This window comes from Apus apus, chromosome 7 (assembly GCF_020740795.1).
Source record: "Apus apus isolate bApuApu2 chromosome 7, bApuApu2.pri.cur, whole genome shotgun sequence".
In the NCBI taxonomy this organism is placed as follows: Eukaryota; Metazoa; Chordata; class Aves; order Apodiformes; family Apodidae; genus Apus; species Apus apus.
This window is the reverse complement of record NC_067288.1, coordinates 16,912,679-16,936,448: the sequence shown is the minus strand read 5'-3', so window position 1 is coordinate 16,936,448 and position 23,770 is coordinate 16,912,679. Positions and strand designations below refer to the sequence as shown.

General features: G+C 38.4%; 1 protein-coding gene across 5 annotated transcripts; it reads right to left on the bottom strand.

Annotated features, from left to right (window-relative positions):
* Positions 1-496: 496 nt before the first annotated feature.
* Positions 497-22,464, bottom strand: SSX2IP (SSX family member 2 interacting protein). Of its 5 annotated transcripts, XM_051624899.1 has the most exons (17): positions 22,405-22,464; positions 22,042-22,162; positions 15,868-15,910; positions 14,827-14,862; positions 14,102-14,235; positions 13,166-13,332; positions 12,802-13,002; positions 12,263-12,373; positions 10,864-10,999; positions 9,328-9,403; positions 9,079-9,250; positions 7,113-7,263; positions 5,477-5,613; positions 4,927-5,100; positions 3,604-3,715; positions 1,558-1,678; positions 497-1,370 (listed from the first exon to the last, which is right to left on the bottom strand). In XM_051624899.1, exons 5-17 carry the CDS (start codon positions 14,142-14,144, stop codon positions 1,289-1,291), a joined length of 1,683 nt encoding a protein of 560 aa, XP_051480859.1. In that variant the 5' UTR covers positions 14,145-14,235; positions 14,827-14,862; positions 15,868-15,910; positions 22,042-22,162; positions 22,405-22,464; the 3' UTR covers positions 497-1,288. The 5 variants fall into 5 exon arrangements, with proteins under 5 accessions (XP_051480859.1, XP_051480858.1, XP_051480860.1 ...); XM_051624898.1 differs by lacking the exon at positions 22,405-22,464 and having other exon boundaries at positions 22,042-22,200; XM_051624900.1 differs by lacking the exon at positions 22,405-22,464 and having other exon boundaries at positions 497-1,364; positions 22,042-22,200.
* Positions 22,465-23,770: the final 1,306 nt, after the last annotated feature.

Genomic DNA, 23,770 nt, shown 5'->3' with positions numbered 1-23,770 from the left:
TTTATTCTGCTGCTATTTTTCCAGGTAGTTCAATCATTCTATTACATCCAATTCTGAAGGTAACAGGCAGAGCAGCAATACATCCTCAGTGAATGCTTCTAAACTTCAGAGTTAATTTCCTTCCTACCACCTTGAGAAAAGCTTAAGTTTTAGATACCTTCCAAAAGGTCACTTGCCCTAGGAACTGAGCTATTCAAATGTTCACACATGCATGAAAATGCAACAAGAGACAAGATGGATTTGTAATGGGCAAGGAAAAGTGCATGCTCTGAGTCAGGTGAAAGAGACTTTGAAACATCTTACCTCTACCTGGCTATTTTTATTATATTATAAACAAAACAGACTTCCCAAAGGCCACACCAAAAAAGATTCTGAAGTCAATTAAAAGGAAAAACTAACAAAATCCAAAACCAGCATCAGATTTGTTGACATGGTGTACAGCCCCACAACCATGATAAATTAAAAGTTTAGCGCACACAAAACACAGAACCAGGGGTTTTTTTAGAATAGAATTACACTTTTATTGTTCACATTTGAAATAATTTGGCTCCTGACTGAACCACTGAAAGTCCTAAATCTGTAAACTGAGCATCACTATAAAACAATTTAAAATGCCATGTAAAATAATATAATGTATGCATGTGTTTCATTTAATGGTTTCTCAGCATAATCACTTTGTCTATTTACAAATATATAAAGATTTTGCACTTTCAGTAATCTGACATATCAAAGAGGTATTTTCAAATCACACAACTTAATAAATATAGAACCTGTTTTGTTAAAAATCTACAGTATACTGTACATTCAAGTTGAGGCAAAAGAAATTTTACACTTGAGACATAAACGAATGTTTCCAATAATTAATTTCTAAAAGTGCTATCTCTGCTTGTGATGAAAGGTAACATTAGGATTCAATATTTCATTACAGTCAAAGTTCCAGACCATTGCTTCATTCACAGAATCAAAGATTCTGTTACTAGAAAAATATCTAAGCTTTTATCTATTTTTACTTATCTTCTTTCAAGAGTTGCAAGAGGCAAAAAAATGGTCTAAAAAATAAAAGCCATGTGCACACACACACACCACAATTCAGATCACCATATAATCCTTTAGAAGAATGATCAAACTCACAGCATTCTGTTTCACTTTAGAATTATGTATTTATGAACAAACCTCTACTAAAAACCCCAAACAGGCAACCCTAAGCAGTTGTCTAAGGCAGTTGTTCTGTGTGCAAGTTTCTACATAACAGAGTTCCAATTGCAGAGTCTTCCCATGACTTTGTGCATTACTCTGTTTCTTCTTTGTCACTTTCCACCCACTGATTTGGCTTGCTATCTCCAGCAGATTTTTTTGTTGCAACACTGCAACTTGGAAAAAGAAAATGTTACTATGCAAATAAATTATGCTTCACACAGAATCACAATACTGGTTTTTTTTGTGATACAATATTTAATATATACAAATCATAAGCCTTAAATTAGTCTCTGTGCTGTACAGAGTCAGAACATATATAAACACAATAAAAATAAACATCTGTGACATCATTTCAGATACCTGTCATATGTCATGTACTGAGATGTCTGGCAAGGTTCTCCTGAAACAGGACCACTCAAAATACAGTGAGGTTTTCTTTGCTGAGATGTCGATTTCACTAACTGATTGTCTTGGTCAGAACCTAAAAGACATACATATATCATCAGTTCAACTACAGTATAACCACAAACATCTGAAGGACTTGCTTCGCTGTGCTAAGCTTTAAAAAAACAACACACCAAACATCTTACACCATGTCTATAGTAATAAATCTCATTGTTATAGAGCTGTGCTAAAATTTTCTAAGGAGACTTAACACTACTGAATGAAGTTATAATTGGGATTATTCTAGATTTGAAAATTAAGCATTTACTTACACAACCACCACTGCAAGTAGTCATATTGAAATCAAGTTTAAAGTCACTGAAATGTAAAGTTTCTCATTTTACAACTGATGAGGCTTTTACACTCTGTAAAGTTTGTACTTTACAGAGAAGTAAAAACTTCTCCACTGCACCTATACAGTAATTAACACAGACATGAGAACTTGCAAACTTGCCGAAGTATATATTAAAAAAACAAACAAAACAAAAAACAAGCCAACAAACAATTGGATGCCTCAGCATTTATACGAACTTAACCATCACTAACGTCGATGAAAAGCCATGACCAAAGTTGGCAGGGCCAGATCAATCTCCATTAACTCACATTTACAGTTCAGAGCTTTCACTGGGTGACAGAGCACTGGAACAGGCTGCCCAGACAGGTTGTGGAGTCTCTTTCTCCAGAGCCATTCAGAACCTGCCTGGACACAATCCTGTGCTACCTGCTCTAGGTGAATCTGCTTTAGCAGAGTGGTTGGACTAAATGATCTCCAGAGGTTCCTTCCAACCCCTACATTCTGTGATATGAAGTAGAAAATAGAATCATACTGTATTCTACAATATTCACAATCACTGAATTTAGTCATTCTTCATGAGCAACAGCCAAAGAATCTCAATTCTGTTCATAAAAAAAAAAAATCAAATTTTCCTACTGTGAAAGATCATTTCATTTCACTTTTACAGAAGCACTACAGGAATTGCACAGAAGGAAAACAAGCAGAACCCAGAACATGAGGCAGGCTACTTCATTTAACAAGAATACAATTTACTTGTCAGGTGTTTCATACATTTATCTTCAAATGCTGGCTGCCACAACAAGAATCTATTTAACATGTTGCTTTAACTTTTTCTTCCCTCATCTCTTTATGTTTTTTTTTGCCCACCCCCCTCCCCCCCCCCCCCAACCAAGAGTATTAAAGGCTCAGTGGTGAAAAACAAAATACTGCTCATGCATATTCAAGCATGAGAAGATGGGAAATAACCTTGAAAAAAAAAATGTAGAAGAAAGGAAGTAAAAAAAATACTTGCAATAAGAATAATATTCCAAAGTGTGTCATACATTTTAATTATCTTTTCTGAAGACATTATTCCTTTCTGAAGGTTTGAATCTTGACATCTAATTGCTTATTGCTCATATTTAGCTTTGTTATCATTATGCTCTTTTCACTGTTTCTTTTTCCCAAGCATTCTTTTTTTATTTACTGAATATGTATATGTTTGTTACAACCTCATCTCAAATAATTAATGCTGCTATCTCCATATTATGAAACTCTTCTTTCCAAAATTTGTTTCTAATTTATACAGATCTCTATAGGTCGTGATGTGTTCAACCTTTACTAATATGGTCATATATAATTTAATAATTCTAAATTTTTCCTGTTCTTAACAGCTGTGCTGTCAGGTACTTGGCATTCAACAGATCACTTCACAAATATAAATCCATGATATAAATAATTATCAGGGAGGGAGTTAGTGTGATTCCCTTTTATAAAGGAGATTTTGAACCATCAGGTTCAAACCATGCCAAACCTGTCAAACCTGACAGGTATGGGCATACAGCTGCAGGGTGAAATTTGTCTGGGGGAGTTTTGGCTTTTTAATAGTTTTGTTCATATTTGCATCTTCTGGTTTAAAGAGGGGAAAAAGAAACACATCACAAAAACAATTTGAAATGAATACTTGCTTCCCAAGAAGGCACTTGGAGTTGTCATATTTTCAGAGTGCTTGTAATCAGTAGACATACTTAAGAACTGTTGCTTCAGCCATGCTCCTCTGTCTTCTTCAAATGCCTTTCTCTAGGAAGAAGAAATTACAGTACACACTTAGGATCAAAGGAACAAGCTTAGTCCACATTAAATCGATGCTATTCTACCTAAGAAAGCAAAAGTTGTAACATGTTCATGTAATTAAGGAGATCCAGCAGTTCAGCAAAGAGCTAGAGTCATGTGAGAGCAAACTTTTGAATCCAACAAGGATTAGCTGAGGAGTTAGGTATTTACAAGCCAAACTCCATGTTTTGTTTCACAGATGTCTGACCAATCCTTCATTTTACAGTTCAGCAGCCCAGTGACACAATCTTCTCTCACTGCCTCCTATACCCCTTTTTCCCCTCAGTGTAGCACTGCCTCTTGGGGATAGCCCTCATTTCTGGGCAGCTGCCAATAAGAACTACTGCTTAAACCTCAACTCTGAGCCTTCTCCTAAACAGATAAAAATTATATTGAAAATAGCACAGATTACTTCTGTCCAAAACTGGGGCAGAAAGAAAGTGGGTTCATTTTCCAAATACTCTGAGCACAGAAAAGGCAAATAATGGGTACAAGACAAGCTCCAAAAGATCCAGTGGCTCTGGAATGAAGCCACAGGCTGTTTCATCTCCAAAAACCACCAGTGAAACAGGACACCCCCATTATATAAAAATTATTTCTACTATATCAGTAGAAAATAGAGCAAGCTGAACTTCAATGCAAACTTCCACAAACACCTACAAAACTGAAGGCTTACAGCATTGCTTCTCTTTTCATACTTGGACATTTTAACAAGCAGAAGCATGGGTAGTTACATTAATCAGTGGTTTTCACAGAAGTTTAGAAATCAAGTACCTTTGAGAATTGAACCCTGCAGCCAAATCTAACCGAAGTTTGCACAGGCCTTGCTTTCATGGGAAACCAAATATAAGCAGCAGCTAATAAAGTATTTAGTGAGAAGTGGGACTGATTTTTGGAAGTACTTTGATATTTCAAAAGCTGAAAAATAGGGTCATTCCAGTTACAACAACTGTATTTTCCAGGACACACAAAACTTGTTTTTTTGAAACGCCACCAGACCTACAATGACCAAAGATATGTTTTATACACTATAGGCATGATCTTTCTCTATAGATGTTAGCAAACAGCTATTGCTGGATGGCTGCACTTCAATGTGTATGACAGTAGAACTACTTAACAACTGTAATTCATCTTCCACAGGAGTTTCTTTTTCTAATACCCTTCCACTTGTCTAATACCTCAAGTCCTAATCTAATAGCAGCTTCTGTAAAACTTCTTCGTTCCTTCTCAAAATTCTTTTTTTGTTCTCGAAATAGTCTCCATTCCTCCTGAAGACGCTCTCTTTCTTCCAGCAAATAACAGTCCTGCAGTAACAGGGTGGTGTCATCATCACATGGAGACATCAGCTGCTGCTGCAGATAGAAAGTAACAAAAGGCAGACATGAATTTGGAGTGACTGGTAAGAGAAGCAATATTTCCACAGGTATCAGTTGAATTCAGTTTTTACCAGAAATAAAATGGTTGAAGTTTAATATGGCAACAATGTATGGTGCAGGCAGAGTTTCAGATGGCAAGCAAAATTTCCCTGTTCAAGTAGTTGACCTCTGTCATATTATTCCTACCCGTATTACAAGCTTTTAGGTCACTAACCAACCCACTAGCACACCTATACTCAGACCAACCATTAAGATATCTTATTTTAAAAGCATCAAAAAATGGAAAAAGGTTTGGAGGTGAGAAAAGTCACACAGTAAAAAAAAAAAAAAAAGAAAAATTAAAGACTATTACCTGTAAGAGCTGTTGCTGAGTTTTGATCATTTCTTTACATTGCTGAATCTCTAACTCCAGCTTTTCAGTTTCCAGCTCATGGTCTTCTCTTGAAATGACATCTTTGTCATTCAAAGCTCCTGAATGTACCCGTGACACTAAGGGGTGAAAAAGCTACTTAAAAACAAAACAAAAAACCCCTCCTACCAGTGACTTGTGGCAATAGCAAAAGGTTTTAGATGGTACTTGTTTCATCCTGGAAGACATATACAGAGAGCAAAAGCACTTCTAGCAGAGACAAGAGACAGAAAATTGGTGCTACGCATTAATTATGCACAAAATCCAGTTCAGAAAAAAATGGGAATGAAAACGTAGCTGTTTCACATTCCCCAAGGTGAACCATGCAACTGCAGTGCAATAAAAGTGTCAGACAAAAAAAACTCACTTATTTCAGCAGTTACTTAAAAGAAAAATCAAGGTAACTGAAAACTTTTTTTCACTGACAGTTAGCCTGTTCTTCTGAGCCCATTTCTGAAGGGCTTGTGTGCTCATAAAAATATGACAGTAACTATATTTATCACAGATATAAAAAGAAAGCCTTTCCTTCAAGTCCTGTGAAGGAGAAGCGGAGCTAACTAACATTGTGTGCATATTTTCATCCCAATAGGAGAATGAATTAGCAAGGAATATGATTTTGTATAATTACATATGCTTTACTTAATTTAATGATAGCTATAACAGAAACTGTAAATGAACCAAGTTTTGATCCCCTGATGCCAGCATTTAAAAATTAAGTGAATCCTGAAGTACTAGACCATGGTCATCTCTATAAACCAAACACCCATAGAAGGGCACTTCAAGAAAACAGCAACTACCTGAAACATTTTTCCTGATGCTTGCAACTGTTTTTCGTTTGGGTTTTTTGTTGTTTTTTGTTTGTTTGTTTTTTCATTAGTTACAGCAAATCAAGTATTACTCAGAACAAGAGTTCTTGAAATCGCTTCTATGGTATAAACATTCTCACAGACCACCTGCTCTTTTATTTGCAATTGCATGCATGACCTCCTCAGGCTTATTCTTGACAGCAAGCAACCCTGTGGTAGCAGCAGCATTTGCTTGCATGAGAAAATAATACTAGGAAAGAATTCTATATATTTTTAGCTGTCTTTTAATGCTGTTTAACAGCTGGAAATAAGGAGAGTCCAGAACCATACCATCAGCCAGTTTGCTTTACAATGCCACAAGAAGCCTCAGAGGTATGGATGTGACAAGCCAAGACTCTTAAGAAGGATTTACATATTTTGCATCCAATTACTTCTAATTGTTACATCTGCACTACTGGCACATCTCAAAAAGGTTACTGCAGGGCATGTACTTTCAAGAGGAAAATTATTTCTTCAGAAAGTTGCTGTTTACTGTGTCAAACTATAATCATGTCCAGGCTTGGTGTGGAATTGCTTCCCTAACTACTTACAATTAAAACTCACACCAAAAAATGCCTATCACAAATCCTTTGAGAAAGTCTACTAAGCCACAATTCCTTGTAGTTTAACTTCCTTTTAACTTAGACAGTCAGTAAAGTAAATCCTAAGAGCATGATACCAAACAGAATTATCAGTCTCATTTGATATGTAGATGTAATATAGTTCAATATTACCTTGATTATCCAGCTTTTCAACATGATTTTTCAACATTCTCCATTGTTTTCTAATGCTGTTGGTAAGCTGCTCTCGCACAGTTTCACAAGATAGTTCCCACATATTCTCTTTATTTAACTCTCCAATATCTTCCTCCAGGTCTGACAGCACCTGTAGAAGCAGCAACAAGAAGCTGCAAACCACTCTGCCACTCCAAATACTTCTATTGTTTATTTAAGTATGAATATGTATTCAATTTGCTGACGAGAAGGAAAACCCTTACATACAGGAAAATCTTTCCATTCAGGGAAATTTGACTGTCAAGGAGTCCAATTCCCTGAAAGCATAATGCTGAAGAGACAGAAGTCACCTGGCAATTCCCAGAAACCCAACAAAGGGTGTGTATCAGCTTAGCAAGACTCACTCACTCACACATCTTCCAGCTAGAGAAGTTGAGAGTGCTGAGTGCTGCTGTCAAACTTAACTGGTAGCTGCCTGTAAACTCACTGTGCAGCACTAAGAGTATTTAGGACAAATATTGTCTCCTGATGAGAAATAATTTAGCCGTGCCTCATTTTTCTCCATGATAAAAAAAGACTACAACACACTTAAGGTGAAGTGAAACAACCACCTCCCCCTCCCACTTCTATTACACTGTTATTCAAACATCAAACATGAACAGTTATCACAAAGAGCTCAGACATGAAATTCTAAATGGTCCAGAGAAGACTAGTCCAGGACAATTTAGCAGATTTAAAATAAAAAGGTACAGCCCTTTGAATACCAAACATGAACACTCCACTCTTTTTAAGCATCTGAACCACTCTAAACAAATCCCTTTATCTACAAGTGGCTAAGAAAAATGGAATGGCAAGTAGAACAACAAGTTCAAAGGCATCAAAGTAATTGATGTACATATGCAGTAAGCACCTCACTTCAAACCTGGATCACAAGAGATCTTAGGAAACAACAGCTACAAAAAAAAGCAGTTTTTTATGTTTGGTTGTTTAGGGGTTTTTTTGGGGGGAGGTTGTTGGTTGTTTGAAGAGTTTTACGAAACTAATACACCACACCACCCTAAAATTGCTGAAATAACTACTTCAGACTTACATCTAGTACATATTTCTATTATTACTCTACTACTAGAAATCACTATTGTCTAGTAAGTAGTTCTGCTTAATTTAGTTAACTAGTACTATTACAAGAGAACAAATCAGAAGTTTCAGTGCAGGCTTTTAATACCTTTTTAGTAGTCTATTATGCTACAACAGTTCAAACATTTGTTTAACCACCATTCCTACAGCTGGATTTTCACCAGTGTTTGTGTCAAATGCGCCTAACCTCATTAGAATGGCAGAAGGACCAGGTGAGATTTACTCTTATTCCAATGAGAAAACTCAATTAAACTTCTAGATTATTTCCCGCTTCACTCGACACCAGAACAGAACTGCAACTTCCAGCAAGGAATCAGCAAAAGGAATAAACAAACTCTAATAAACAATGAAAGTTCACTATGCTGTTCCATAAAAAGAGTATCCTGGGTAAACAAAGAAATACTGAAAGGCTGGAAACAAACAAGAGACCCCACAAACCATTTTACTTGAAAATAAAACATTTTCCTTGAACATAGCAGCAACTCCATAACAGGAACTAACAGCTACTTTAATCCATGTACTATAGAAGCGCACCCTGCATTTCCTCCACTTCCATGGATTCCATGGAAAGCCTCATTTCTTTACATAAGAACCTTGAAAACCAGCACCAATATCTTAGCATGGAAAGCAGATAAAATCCAAAATGTATCATTGTTACATACTGGTGCCTACTGCACTTCAAGTTAATTCAAGCTGAAAGTATACATTCGACTGACTGGGAATAACACACTGGATATTGTTCACACCCAGCAAATAGAACATTTAAACACTGATGGATCTCAAGCACAGCAAAGAACGCAAAATCCACTCCAAATTCCACAAGGATACTTACTGGTCCATCTTCACACCTTTCTTTGGGTCTCTGTTTCTGTGGTGGGAGAAGTGAAATAATCTCTTTCTTCATTTGTTGAAGAACTTTTTTCAGCTCAGCATTTTCCACTAAAAGCTGTTTTTGGCGTTGTTCGTAATCACTTAGCAGAACTTTGTACATTTCTTCTTCGTTTCTGGAAGAAGAAGTCTTACAGTAACAACATAACAGCCATAATATATGCTTCAATTAATGTTGTTCTAAGGCAACTACCTGGCTTCTGTCTTATCAGTCCTCCATGCACCTCTCTTCCCATCAGCTCTACCAACATAATTTAGAACTTCCATAGCTACAAATGAAAAGGATATTTCAAAGTGTGAAACAACATGCAAATATATAAATACTCAGATGACATTGCATTTACATGTATTTATTGTCAAAAGACCACATTACCCAAATACCCCCCTCAATCTTCAGACCCATATAAAACCATATTACCCTGCTTAACAAAGTAAGAATAAGATAATCAAGGAAAGAAGATAATTTTTCTGTTCAGAAACTCAGAGGGAAGTATTGTCATCCTGTCTTATGTTTTTTATGCATTTCTTAATAGCACCTTTATCCCTGTTTCAGCCTTTATATCAATGGTGTATCAATACTAATCTCTCTCGTGGCAATAATGTCAGTTTTATACCCAGTTTAGAGTAAGCAACTTCCCGATATTTCACAAGGTGTTCTTCAAAACAAGAAACAACTTCAGTCCACATTTGAAGGAAGAAAAGCCAAGCAAATTAAAACTACACAACAAAACCCACAAAACACTACATCACTCCAGATTAGTGGTCCAAAGCTAATTCCAGCTAGCTATGAAGTGAAGATTTGAAACTGTTTTTTGACCTCACTGCTCCTTGAACCAGTATCAGCCAACTGGAGTTGAGAACGTGCCAAAGTAAGTTTTGCTGATTTCATGGTGAAGCTTCTAGAGATGACTGAACTGATACCTAAAGGCTTTCTGTAGCCAAAACAGGTGTTCCTGCTTCAGTGTCCTAACCTGGTTTGACTTACCCACAAGCACTTTCAGATGGGCTAAGAGAACAGGAAGAGCAGGACTTTGATTGGAGAAAAGCTACACAAGTAGTCTAAGACCAGATGTAGGAACCAAAACGTGCCGATGTTTTTATTGATTACATAGCACTGATACCTTTTTTAACAACACACCACAAAAAACTATACTCATGTTAAACACCACTGATTAGTATCTGGAACACAATTTTTGGGTGGTACAAGTATCCACATGATAAAGATTTCTTCTCTCTTCATTTCATATAGCACTAGATGCTACGTCTATCTTATGTTCCTTCCTCTCCAAACATTTCTCATTGCTTCCTGTTAACACAGACTGTAGTATCTCCAGGGGAAAAAAGCTCATGCAGTGTTCCTTCCCGATAGCATGATACAGCATTTATGACTGTATCTGAAGTGTTGTGATGGCAGCAGTAGCAAGAAAGTAGAGGAGACAGCTCTAGCTTAGCAATTAATTCCAAATAATTGTCCTTAGTAATAAACTAATTTTGTAAAGATCTCCATCTTGGTTTGTCCTTGGTAAACAATCTTATGAAACACAATATAAAAGTTTATTAGCCTTACACAGTCAGCTGATATGAAAAATTACATCTTATGAATTATTTTAACATCTAAATAAAAACATACGAGTCATGCTGACTTTAAAGATACCCAGAATTAAATTTAAACATTTTTAATATACAGATTATGCTATTTCGCTGTAGTAAAATTCTCAGAGCTACTTACCTATCTTTTTGTCCTTTTTGTTCATGACTAATTGATGCAATCGTTCCTTTAATTTGTTATATTCTCTCTCTTTCCTCTTCATATCATGGTTATACTGTGTAGCTCTACTGGAAATTATGTTCTGTAACTTCTGTACCTGAAAGGAACCCCAGAAAAACCTGTATTTCTTCAACCAACTAAAGCAGAAGCAACTTTTTTTTTCAGAAAACCAAAACAAATACATTAAGTGAAATAATGCTTCTATTAAACTCTGTTTATGGTGAAAAGTAGTGACAAAAGGAATCAGGAGACCTCTCTCAACCCATGGATTCTGACCTGAGACTTATCCCAGGGAATTTAAGTTCTTTTCTGCAGAAACAAACAACATAAACAACATATAATACTATAGCTCCTCTGAAGTATAATGGAACTCATGTTCTGGCAATTCATGTAACCTTCTTTAACATCTTTATTGAACAGAGCAGAGAAAAACACATTTTTTGTTCAGTAATTCATGTTCAGGATCTGGTTTAACTCTGAAGTATGTTTATTACGTTTAAACTAAAAAATAACCTCTTATTTTGGGAAGCAGGATGCTGGAAGACAGACTATTTAATTTGGTCTAAGAGAGAATGAAAATATATCATATAGCACATTCTTGGCCTGTACTATCAATACCTGAGTTGTGGGTTTATTTGATTCATCAGTTTTAACCTTACAAATAGAGAATACATTCAATATCTTAAGCTGGAACTTTAGGATGCTCACTACATACAGAGAGTACTGTGACTGCTAACTGTAGGAATAAATTTACAAATGGAGAAGTGTCACAGAAACTTAGGAGCCATGTAAAGTATGAAAGGGCGAAGGAGTACCCAGGAAACAAATCCCAAACCAAGCAATGTCTTGGATTTCAAAGTGTTTTCTAATCTTGGTTATTCCAAGACACCGAAGTTTAATGAGACTGTGCTTTTGGGCTAGGTTTTCCTCTACTTCCCTTCCCTTCTTTTTATCTTTTGCTCTCCTCTGCAGTATAACCAAAAAATCCACCCCAAACAAACAATAACCCAAATAAAGAAAAGCTCATATACACCTAAGTTTGAAGATGTGACTGAACCCAGTTGCCCCCCTCATATTTTTTTTATATTTTTAGACATTCTAAGATAAAGCTATGCTCAAAAGTATTGAAAGCCACAGAAAACTGCACGTGTCTTTCTGCAGTACTCTCTACCATTGTTACAACTTGGATCTATCCCTTACAGAACCTTTTTATCCATATGTAATGTGCCAATTTCACCTCAGTGAAAGACATTTACCAACAGAAAAGCATTCAAAGTGAACAATTATAAGACTTCTTGCAAAAAAATAATATTCTTGGATATTTATGTAATTACTTGTGTTAATGTACAAGAGAACTCACTTCATCCTTTTCATTTTTAAGTAACTGGTGCAGATTTCTGTTCTTGCTTTGCAGTTGTCTGTCTCTTTCTTGAAGCCCAACTATTTCCCTTTTAGATAATTCCAACTGTTCCTAGAAAAAATATTGATGATTCAGTGACACACACTAGAAATGCTACCTATGCTTTTACTTGTTACAATTATACTGGGAATTTATCTTTTAGATCTAGGCATACCCTTTTAAGTGATACTAAATGATATGAAGTGTTTTAACATTTTCACCCACAGTATGCATTAAGACATCCAATTCAAACAGTCTTCCTTCCTTCTTGATTAAAGGGGACAATTCTAAGTTTTCGGTTTGCTCATTAATTCTTACTTTGTTAACTTTAATGAATTTTCAGCTGGAAAGACTTTTAAAAAACACCAAAAATGCACATAACAATACAGTTGCAGATTAGTATTCAGAAGTAAAACAAAAAAGCGCTCACTGTTAAGCAAGTACAGTGTCTGTCAAACATAGGTGTTACATAATGTTGGTGGAATTATCTTGTTTTCTACCTTTAACTTAGCATAGTTGTTCTGTAAGTGATCCATATCACTACCCAGTTTCAGATGCTGCATTTCCACTTCTTCCTGAGCTCGAAGGTTCTTGTGCTGCAGTACAAGCAATTCATTCATGCAATTTAGGATAGATACTAAATTTAATTCTTTTCCTTTGGACTCCGCATAAATAGAAGGAAAGCCAAGTGTTGTCAACTCCTGGTAAAAGACAAGGGGGTAAATAAATAAATGGATCAATCTTTCACAGTTCTCCAAATTAGAAAAATTGAGAAAGAAGCCTTCTTAACCCAGTGAATCTTTACTTTCACAACTGATTTACTGACACCTTCAGACAACCTCCAATAAACAAGATCTGGCTTACCCTGTTGAGATAGGATATACTCTGCTCAATATTCTCTTCTGTGCAGAAGGCACTGAAAAAGCTGTGCATGCTTTTGGATGAAGGCAATGACAAGCGTAGCACTTGCGAGTTCATGCTTGGGGGAGACAGCTTTCTTTCTGAGGTATATTGAAAAATATTTTTGCTATCTAAAAGTTAAAAACATCAAGAAACAAGTCAGGGCTAATAGGTTAGAACACAATGTAAAAAAAATCCAATCCTCAACTACTTAAATTGTTATTTATAGAAAATTACAAGTCTAAAGCTTAGAATTTAATCTAGAATGATGTATATTAAAGAATTCACAAGGGAAAAATGTATTAACTTCCACTGAAGATTCAACGACTCATTAACACATTAAGATATTGTATCTTTCAAATTTTACTCCTCCACCAAGAAAAAAAAAACAAACCTGCCCAACCTTTCTTCCTAACTGGCTTGCTACAAAACAATTTTTGTTTTACTTTTTTTACACAGGTGCAAAATCTGTGTATATTGTGAAGATTCTTACAGAATGTATGATATCCTTATTCATATCAACTGTAGACTGTAATTTACTATTCCATTAGGTAGAAGCACGCAAGAAAATACTCTTTTAATAAATTTGTAATCAATTTATGAGACAATAGAACTTAGAACAAGTAAAGAAATTTCTGAAAACACAAGATATACCAAAAATCTGATTAAGTAAAGAGGGTGAATGAAAAGTCTTAGGACCTTTATTTGTATATGAAAGGACAGTATTTTAAAGCAGCATTTCTGTAGAGACTCAATCCAAAACAAAACCCTGCATGTACTACACATGATTCAACATTCTAGTCAAGTATGTCATGCACGAAACTCCACTCTCTCTTTAGCAGCAACAACATCACTGCTAAATTTAGGAAATCCAAAAAATCCAAAACATTACCAGTTTACCTGATGGCAGCACTGGCACAGTAATAGTCTTCCAATCTCCCATAGCAACAAAGACAGGCAGGGTACCTGAGCAACTGGTTCAGCAGTGAAGTATTTAGTACAATTGCTGGCAACGTGTGTTATGTAGGCATCTCCTAAAATAGCAAGAGCATTTTAGATTAACAATAGCAGCTAATAAAGCTAGCAGATTAAAGCAGGCATAGGAGAGTGACTATTGGACTTGAGCCAAATGAAATTTTTCTGTGTTTTTACACAGCATTTGGAAGACAGTCAGTACAGCAATTATGATGCAAAAATTATGCATGTCTATATTTAGTCTTGGAGACCATTAACTGAACCTAAAATGCCATGCACACATGAAGATAAAGACTTACACAGTAGATAATTCAGGTTTTCTTGTTGATATACACCAGCAAAAACATAGCAAGTCAAACATCAAATATTTTCTTGCCTTATAACCAGGAAGAAACTTTATTAAGATAAACTTATGTGAATTTTTAACCTAAACCTGCCTGAGTGGGATTATTCCTTAAAGGGAAGGATAATAAAGGCTCTAGAGATTATATACTGGCAGAGGGAAGGCAAAAGGAACTTCTAATAAATATTAAACCATTTAATTTTAACATAAGCTATATATTTAGTTATATTGCCTTTCCCTGGCAAGTTGCTTGCGTCTTTGCAGAATCTCTAAAACTGCTGAAGAAAATGAATAGGAGAAGTCTTACCCTGTTGGCACAACCACTCAGTACAGCACTGGCCCTCTGGAAACCAAAGGAAAGTCACACAGTTGTAAGCAAGAACAAACTGATTGTCCCCTCACCTTCACCACCCACTTACGAAGGCACATAATAGCATTAGAGTTACCACATTACTAGAAACTTAAAACCCAGCTTGGATGCTTAAGATCTGGACAGCATCAGCTGTTATGTGACCAACGATACCTCAGGGAAACGTACTTCCCATCTGAGAGGAAAGAAGGCCCTTTTTTTCAGTTAACACTTTGGAACAAAATCTCAAGCGAGTTTTAGATGGACTCAGACTTTTAAAGCACAAGGATGTTTTCCCCTAACCCCGGCTAGTGTTTCAATAAATGCACTCTGGATAAGCAACTTCTGATTTTCTGACCCCAAATCTTGCATTTTTATCACTGTGGAAAAAGCTATCATTTGGGGGTGAAAGAATGAAAGAGGGTGGGGGGCAGGGGGAAATTGTGCTCTCTTATCTGTAAGGTCTCTTGAGAACACAGTAAGAATTCTTACCAACATTTTAAAGCACATAACACAGTGTCCAAAATAATACCAAGTTTTTAAGAGATCAAACTGGTGCACAGCTATGTTAGAGAATGCTTAGCACTAGAAAATAAAACATCCAGTTGGATTAGTGTTTCTTCAGGTTCATAAATTTACTTGAAAGAAAAGGTAAATGGTTATTCCTCAGCTGAGTTGAAAGCCTTCATGGACTACTAAATTACATGTCAGAAAGCACACAGCCAACACACCAGTCTAGTGGCTGTTCTTGTTTAAGAAATGGGTATTTCTGCTTTCTCTCTGCCCATAATAATTTGTGTACATTTTTCAATATTTTTTCCCCTGCAAAACCAAGATGTCCAGAAATTAACAAAGTGAAAGCTCAGATTCTGAAGACAAGAACTGGCTTCACAGCAGAAATCCTAAAAGCAATCATTATTTTTCTCCCATCCAAAATGACTGTGCTTTTAAAAATTGAATTAAAAGACAAACTAAAGATTGAGAGGACACACATCTTACATGTTAGTTTTTTCTTCCTGTGGGATCCATCAGATACAGAAACCTGCAAACATAAGAGGAAAAGGCGGCAAATTAAGCTACAAGTATATCCTCATTATTGGCATCACAATCCTGCATTCTAAGAAGGTATTTCAAAAGGGTGTTAAGAAACTTAAGACACACAAATTCTGTTAAAGATTGCTAGAAAGTCCACAAAAATACTACTCGTATTTCAGGTATGTCATTAGTTTCAAACAAAGTGGCTTTTATTCTTTACCAGGCTGCATACCCATTAGAGATCTTATCACCTAGATTCCCTACATACATAGTATTACCAACCATGGGCCTCTCTATAGTGACAATGCTATTCTGACACAGCATCTATCATCCAAAACAATGTCTGACTGGAAGCAGAAACAGCACTAGTCCAGGTGCGGGAATGCAATGATTCTCTAAATTTGAGCCCTGCAAGCCACATGCAGATGCATTCAGTATAGATCCTTTATCAAGGTTGCTCTCTAGTGATACTCTTTCTAGGTTCCCAACAAGAAAATTAACACAGACTCAGGCACATAAGTAAGTCTAGTGAAGGTCAAGAAAGCAAGAACACACAGGTAGCACAATAAAGTCCAGATAGTGCAACTATATTCTTCTCACATTAATAAACCTTGAAGGTTCTAGAGCCTTTTGTCTTGAAAAGACTATCTGCAGCACATTGCACACTGCTTAACATATCAGATTAAAAGACACCCTCAGCAATTTCAAGATCTGGATAACACCAAATTCAAAAACTTCCTTCCAACTGTTAAACCACTAACCCAAAGTATCTTAAATTGTTATGTGTCAACCTACAAGTGGAGTAGCTTTGGAGAACTAATCATTTCAGAGTCGTCAGCATTTTGTACTTGAACTGTCTTTCCATACTGTATTCAGAATTCAACTCAGACGTGCAGAAAAAGAAAATCCCATGTCAGCTGTTGAAGGGAATGCTACAAGCCTTTAGTCCCATGCTAAGATCATCTCATCAGTTCCACATGGCTTCTACTGCCAGTTCAGGACCTTAACCATGACTCCGAAAGCTATCTAGTGATTAAGATCCATCAGATACGTTTCCTTCCCAGTCTAGGCAGTTCCTCTGGAGCAACACAGCTCAAAATAGCCTCACTGAAGTATGCAAGAGCCAAAGATGAGCATTCCTGATGACAACAGTGTGGATGCAAATTTAATTGAGATACTGTATTCACGAGGAACTCTACCTTTAGCACGTTACAACACTTTTTAACCGCTACAACATTGCAGGGAATATATACACAAAAGGGAGGAAAATATGTAACTCTGAAGCAGTATTTTATGTATTTACAGAAGAATAATATAATACACATGATTTAAAAGTATTTTAAGGATCTCCCTAGGCTACTCTAGTTAACACAGAAAGGCTTTAACCAAACAAAAGTAGTAAGAAAGTTTTGTGTTTTTTTGGTTTGGTTTCCCCCATCTCCAAAACCTGCTTGAGAAAGCATGCAGTAGGGAACAAAAAAAAAAAAAAAAAAAAAAAAAAAAAAAAAAAAAAAAAAAATCAAGGTTTGCTCTTTGCCAGTATCTCATACTAATGTCAAAAATCTGACCAACTGCAGGTGGGAGAGAAAAAAACACTGAACAGCCAAAACTGCTGTAACTACTTAATGATTTTTCTTCTGTGCCCATTCTTTGTACAGAGAGATCTGTTGCAGTTACTTCACCAACAGGTTCAACGACTTGCCCAAAAAGCTCCAAGAACGCAGCACTTGCTGGATGCAATTCCGTCAATTGTTTTTGTCACTTCCTGTCTCAAGCAAGAAGTTCCCAGAGTGGACTAGACCTAGGTGGGTTGTCAAAAAATGAGTCTCTGGCACCCAATTTCAATTGCATGAACATAACAGCAAAGACATCTTGCTGCAAACAGAAATCTACAAACCAACCAAACAGGAAACCCTAAACACACAGATCTCCCCAAAATACTTAACACCAAAATCACAGACAGCTTGATAAATACAAAGGAAGCAGTAGTCCAGCCGAGGCATTCAAGTGCTTTTAAGTACCAATAAACCTCAAAGAACTTAAAAGCAGCTGTCATGCTAATAACCTACCAGAACTTCATTTTTAGAAAGGCACTGGTGGAATTTTTTGACAAAAGTCTACAGGAATAGTTACACAAACTCCTACATGATTCACTAACAAATACATCTTTCTTTTCAAGAACAAGTTTAGATTAAACTTTAAAAATAGTACATTTCACAAATGCAGAGAACTGAAAGGAGCTGTTCTTAAAATTACTGGTTTGTGTTTTGGGGGACAGGGAGGGATCAACAATTCATGTCCCAAGATTTAATACAGAAATCTGATTAAGTAAGCCCGAGTTCAGACCATATCGTAACTCAAAGATCACAAGCAGTCAGAAGGAGGGTTATAAACTATACACAATGCAGCATACTTTGAATTTCTTAATATCATGCTTTAACTTGAAAAGGAGTGGCTGTAACTGGATTTGTAAAACTCATTCAGAAGACGCTTGCTTGTCACAACACTGTGCTATGATATTACACCATCTGATCATCTCTGACCTACACAGGGTGTGACACTAACAGGAAACAGTATCTGGTGGTTAACAGAAAACATTTTTTCTACCCAAAGTAGAGGGGATAGGGAAAGGCAATTTTTGGAGAGGTTTCCACCTGCCCCCAGTATTGTGATGTCTTGGAAAAAAAAAGTTTTTAAAGTCAGCATCAACCAGAAATTGTCAAACAAACATCCCATCTCTGTACATTTCAAATAGTACTATGAGTTGTGACATGTATTTTTAACTTGGGAAGTGGGGGGGAGCGGGAGGGGGGCATTTACTTAAAAAAAGATAGTAAGATTCCTTCTACTACAATCATAACGCGAATGGAGCTGTGAATCTGCTTAAAGCTTTTGTATTTGTCTAGTAATCCACAGATGCCACACAGATGGCTTTTATCCAGATAAAGACACATCAGTCTATGTAAATGGAGGGTACACTCCAGTCATGACACTGTAGGTTAGCAAATATAGCCTTGATAATAATATAAGACATTGTTTTCATTCATGTAATCACCACGAAAGTCCATGCATTTCCTCCCTAGTGTTTTGACACTTCTCTTTCCACCACTGTTTTGATAACATAGTTCACTATTAGCACTAAAATTTGCTTATTATATCCAGTGATAACTGCATAGTTGAAAAAATTCCTCTCTCAAAATCTATTAGTTTTAGTGATCGTTATTTAATATTGTAATTTTAATTATGATCTTCCAATCAAAGTAGAACTCAGATCTTTCCTCTCACATTTACAAGACTGTGGCAATGTAACCGTTACTCTATTAACTGCTAAACGGAATCCCTCCACTTACCCACGTTCTATGGGAACTCCAAGAAATGTCAGATTTCCAGCTAAACTTCTCAGTCAAAAATAACGTGAAACAGCAAATTAAACCATCCAGCCTGAAGGTATTAAGTCTCCATTCTGAGCATATCATACTCCAAAAATTCCAACTACATTTCTCTGTTACATTTTACTTGGCAAACAAACAAACAGAATCGAGACCTTTAAGAAAATAAATGTTTTGAGATCGTCCCAACACATAAAACCCCATAAGAATATAACCTCACATCTGACAAAATTCAGAGTTCAATGGCCTTTACCTCCAACTCAGGTTACAAGAAATACCATCTGATCTACTACCTCAAGATCCAATTCTGCCTTTTACACATAGAGATGACTGAAATTCTGTTAATGCAATCACTGAAACAACTTAAACGTATGGAAACATTTCATCTAGCTCTCAAATTCCTACCACATTTTGAACTAGCACTATAGATTTTCAGATTAGTGTTTTCCTATTACTAAACAATGGCACTATTTTTTAAATTTTCACAATTATATTCCTCTGTTTGTATTCACAACCCACTTCCTACATGCAGCTGGAGCAGAACATTCTGCTACCAAACCTCCCCACAACACAGATACTCAGGAGGAAAACCTTAGGAACTGTCTCCTGCAGTTCCTCCTCCTCTTCCTGAGATTCACTTCAGCCGAACTTTATAGCTTGGCTGCCTCTGCAAACAAAAGACCTTTAAAAAGAAAGTGGAGGAAAAGAAAAGAAACCACAAACTTACTAGCTCCTAAAGTTGGCAATATTCACTGGGCAGAGCCAGAATCTGTGTTCCAAATCTCAGAAACTAGGAAACTCTCAAGCTGCAGTAGCACATAACCTGTAAGTTAAATAAGGCATGGAATGGAAGATTGTAACTAATTTCTCTAAAGATGGCCAGGGAATTCAAGGAACAATCCTCCTGCAAACTCTAGGTTTCTATTTAGTAAAACAGAAGTCTCACTAAACAGACTTTGTAATTGCAAACATACAGGACTGGTGAATTGTTAGCACACCTTCCGTGGAAGGACAGAACACTAGCAAGTCTTCCACAGTGCTCTGGGAACAAGGAATCAGCCAACAAACCTGGCAAGGCACCATAATTGGATTTCCAAAATGCTTTTCACAATGTTTCCTACCAGCTCTTAAACTAAGATGTCATGGGATTTATTGACCAATTATAGAGGGGAAGGGTGAAATGTAGAAATAAGTTAAAGAAGGGTGAGAAGAGGGTATGGAAGTTTAAAATATGAAAGTCCAAAAGAGACACAAATTAAGAGTCCCAGTGGGGTCTGTACAGGCACCTCTACTGTTCAGTAAATTTAAAAAGGTGATCAACAGGTAAATGAGAAACCTCATGTACTGTACAGAGTTATTCAGAAAAATAAACACTCAGATTGAATGACAAGAACTACAGAAGGTTGTCCTCATACAAAATAAATGGATAATAAAAATCAGCAGCTGAAATTTCATGTTCATAAACACAAACTAACACAATGAAAAAGACAACTCTGCTGCGTACTTAAACCACCAGCCTCTAGTTAAGTATTATCATGCAGAAAGGGTCTGCAGGGTCACCAAGATTAGTCCCCTGGAAATAACAGCTCACGGGCAGTTAACAGAACATTGGAGCAGAGGACAGAAAAGAGATTATAGTAACGTCTCTCTATGAACAACAAGCTTCTCCAGCTTAAATATCACACACAGCTACAACTTTCCCCTCTATTAAAGACAGAACAAACCTGCAAGAATGTCAACCAATTCTTTCATAAAAGAAACTAACAAGCTGCGACTTTCAGCTAAAAGAGGAAACAGCTGGAGAAACAGAACAAACATGCAGAAAACAATTACTCGTTGCTTCTTTCAACACAACAGTTAAGCAGAATGACATTAAACGTTCAGCACAAAAGCTGGAAAGTAAGAGCACTTTTTCAATAAAAAACAGTTAAATTGTGGACTCACATCACCATGAGGTGCTGTGAATACTAAATACATAAACTGTCTCCAATTCACTGAAAAGCATCCAACAGCAGCTATCACATTTAAAGACAGCTACAACCTCTGCTCAGAAATCCACCAGCTCCACACTGCAGTACACTGGGAGGATACACACACAGATAAAAGCATCACTGTACAACCTATACTAAAGATCTTTCCCTTTAGCATCTGCTGCCAGCCACTTTCAGAAACAAGACATTGACCACAAAGAGCCAGGTATTACCCTGTCCTATGCTCTTGCCAGTCCAAAGGATAACTGGCAAGAGTACCACAGCTTTCACCTCTGCAAAAACCAAAAATAACATCTTCCCTCCTGAACCCTTAACATCTGAAATCTCCATCAATAGCATCTGTAGAGAATGGCCAAATAATCTCTAGGTCTCCTTTCCAAGTTCACTATTAAAATTTACCTTTTACATTCACATTCTACATCGAGGGTCTCCTATTTCAAGTCTTAGTCCTGAAATTCCTATCGTGCCTTTGTGGCATATGGAGCCCCGTGTAACTATTTCACTGTCAGCACAGAGAGCAGCAGTGTTCTACATAAGCAGGGGATGCACAAGCTGATCTTGCATTATGATCTGATCTTGAAATTAAAATGAGCTTTGCGGCAAAAACAAAACTAAACAAAATTTGAGCAAAATACAAAAAAAAAAAAAGCAAGCTAAAATCCTTCATGGAACTCCCACTCTTTCATCACGTGAAGCTACCAGCTAAGCCCGAGCAGTCACAAATTCACTGACTCAGGAGAACGCTTCACGGCTCTCACCTCTTCGAGCATCCGCCGCTCGCAGCTCCGCAGATCGACACACGGCTGGGCCTCCGGCGGGGGAACAGCCGGCACAAACAACGCGCGGACCGAGCCCCCGTCCCTGCGGATCAGCCGGAGCCTGACAGGAAGGCGCACATGTCAAGACACTCAGGGGCAGAGAGCCTCCCCTCCCCTCCGCCCTGCCCCGCACGCAGCCCTGCCCTGCCCGGCCCGGCCGGCAGACCCCAGCCCGCGGACACGCGTCCCCCGGGCCGCCCCAGCCGGGGCCCCGCAGGCGGGCGGGCAGGCCCCGGTACCTCAGCGCGGCGCTCCCGCCCCGCCCCCCCAGCGCGCCGCCCCAACGGCCGCAGCGCCCGTTACCCGCCGCGCGCCCTGCCCCGCCGCCAGGGCGGGGGAGCCCCGCGCACCTACCGCGCCGCACCACCTGCCGCCGACGCCAGGGGGGGGAGGAGAGAGGCGGGTCCCGAGCGAGCTCCGCGCTCCGCAGCTGCCGGCGCCCAGGCCGCTGGGCAGGCCCCGCGCAGTTAACCCGCCGCCGCCCGCACACCCCCGGCCCAGCGCCGCCGCCATTGGCCGAGCAGTCGCTAGGAGACCTGCCCCGGGGGCCTGCGCGGCCCGGGCGGGGCGGGAGCAGGTGTCCCCCCCGCGCCGCCGCCGCACCTGCCCCGCCACGGGCCGCGGTGGGGCGGAGCGCGGCTCGGGCCCGCCAGCGGAGCGTTTGGCACCTGTTGCCAGGTCCCGAGGGCGCGGAGGGGCAGGGAGCGGCGGCCGAGAGGGGAAGCGGGGGCAGGAGGCGGTCAGTTTGCCTGGCAGAAGTCCCCGTGCGGCCTGGGCCCCTGGGGCGCGGGGTGAGGTCTCCTTTCCTCGGGTCACTGCCTGTCGCATAGGACGGAGTCGCCACTACTTGTGAAAAAAACAACCCCCCCCCCAAAAACCACCACAAACCAACCCTGACATTAAATACGAGTCCTTACCTTTGGCTATATGTTGCTTTTTTTCTCCCCACAGGCAGTGTCAGTAGCTGTGCACTTGGGCAGTCCTGCTCTGTGTCAGGCTGTAATCCAGCCGCTTTAGAGTCACATTTGGGTAGAATTCACTTCATAGAATACACCTTCTCGAGGGCTGTTCAGTGCTGTCTGAAAAAAAGTTATGGCTTTGAGCCGTAAGATTTGAGCAATTAGCTTACACCAGGGATTCCTGGCACTCAGCAAGAGCAAGTTTTGCCCAGATATCACAGAAATGCCTCCCTGTGGCAGACCTCTCATCTGGCACCCCCTCTGTGACTGGGAATGCTGCTAGGGGAGCTCCCAGACACCCAGTCTGGCACATTCCTCGAGTTTCCTTCTTTCCAGGTTAATATACAATGATTTTCAATATAATCAACATTCTGGTTTTGATTTTTAAAGATGAGGTGACCAGAGCATGTTCTGCTGAGTAAAATAACATTTTTAATATGGTACAAATTTTAATTTCTAGTGCCTAATGAGTCTAGAGAAAATTCAGCTCAGTTCTCTGTAAGCTTGTATTTATTGGTCCAATATTCTCTTTCCATTTAGCTTTGATGAGAGCGTCTCATTGGAAGACTCAGTGCAATTAATCACAAACGTCTAAACACAAGCAAAGTGAAGAGCGTGAAGATTATTTTTGTCAGTTTGCAAAAGCTAAGGTGTTATAGTCCAGATCAAGAAAGAACAAAACAATTACTGCAGTAGACAGGATGGTTGTT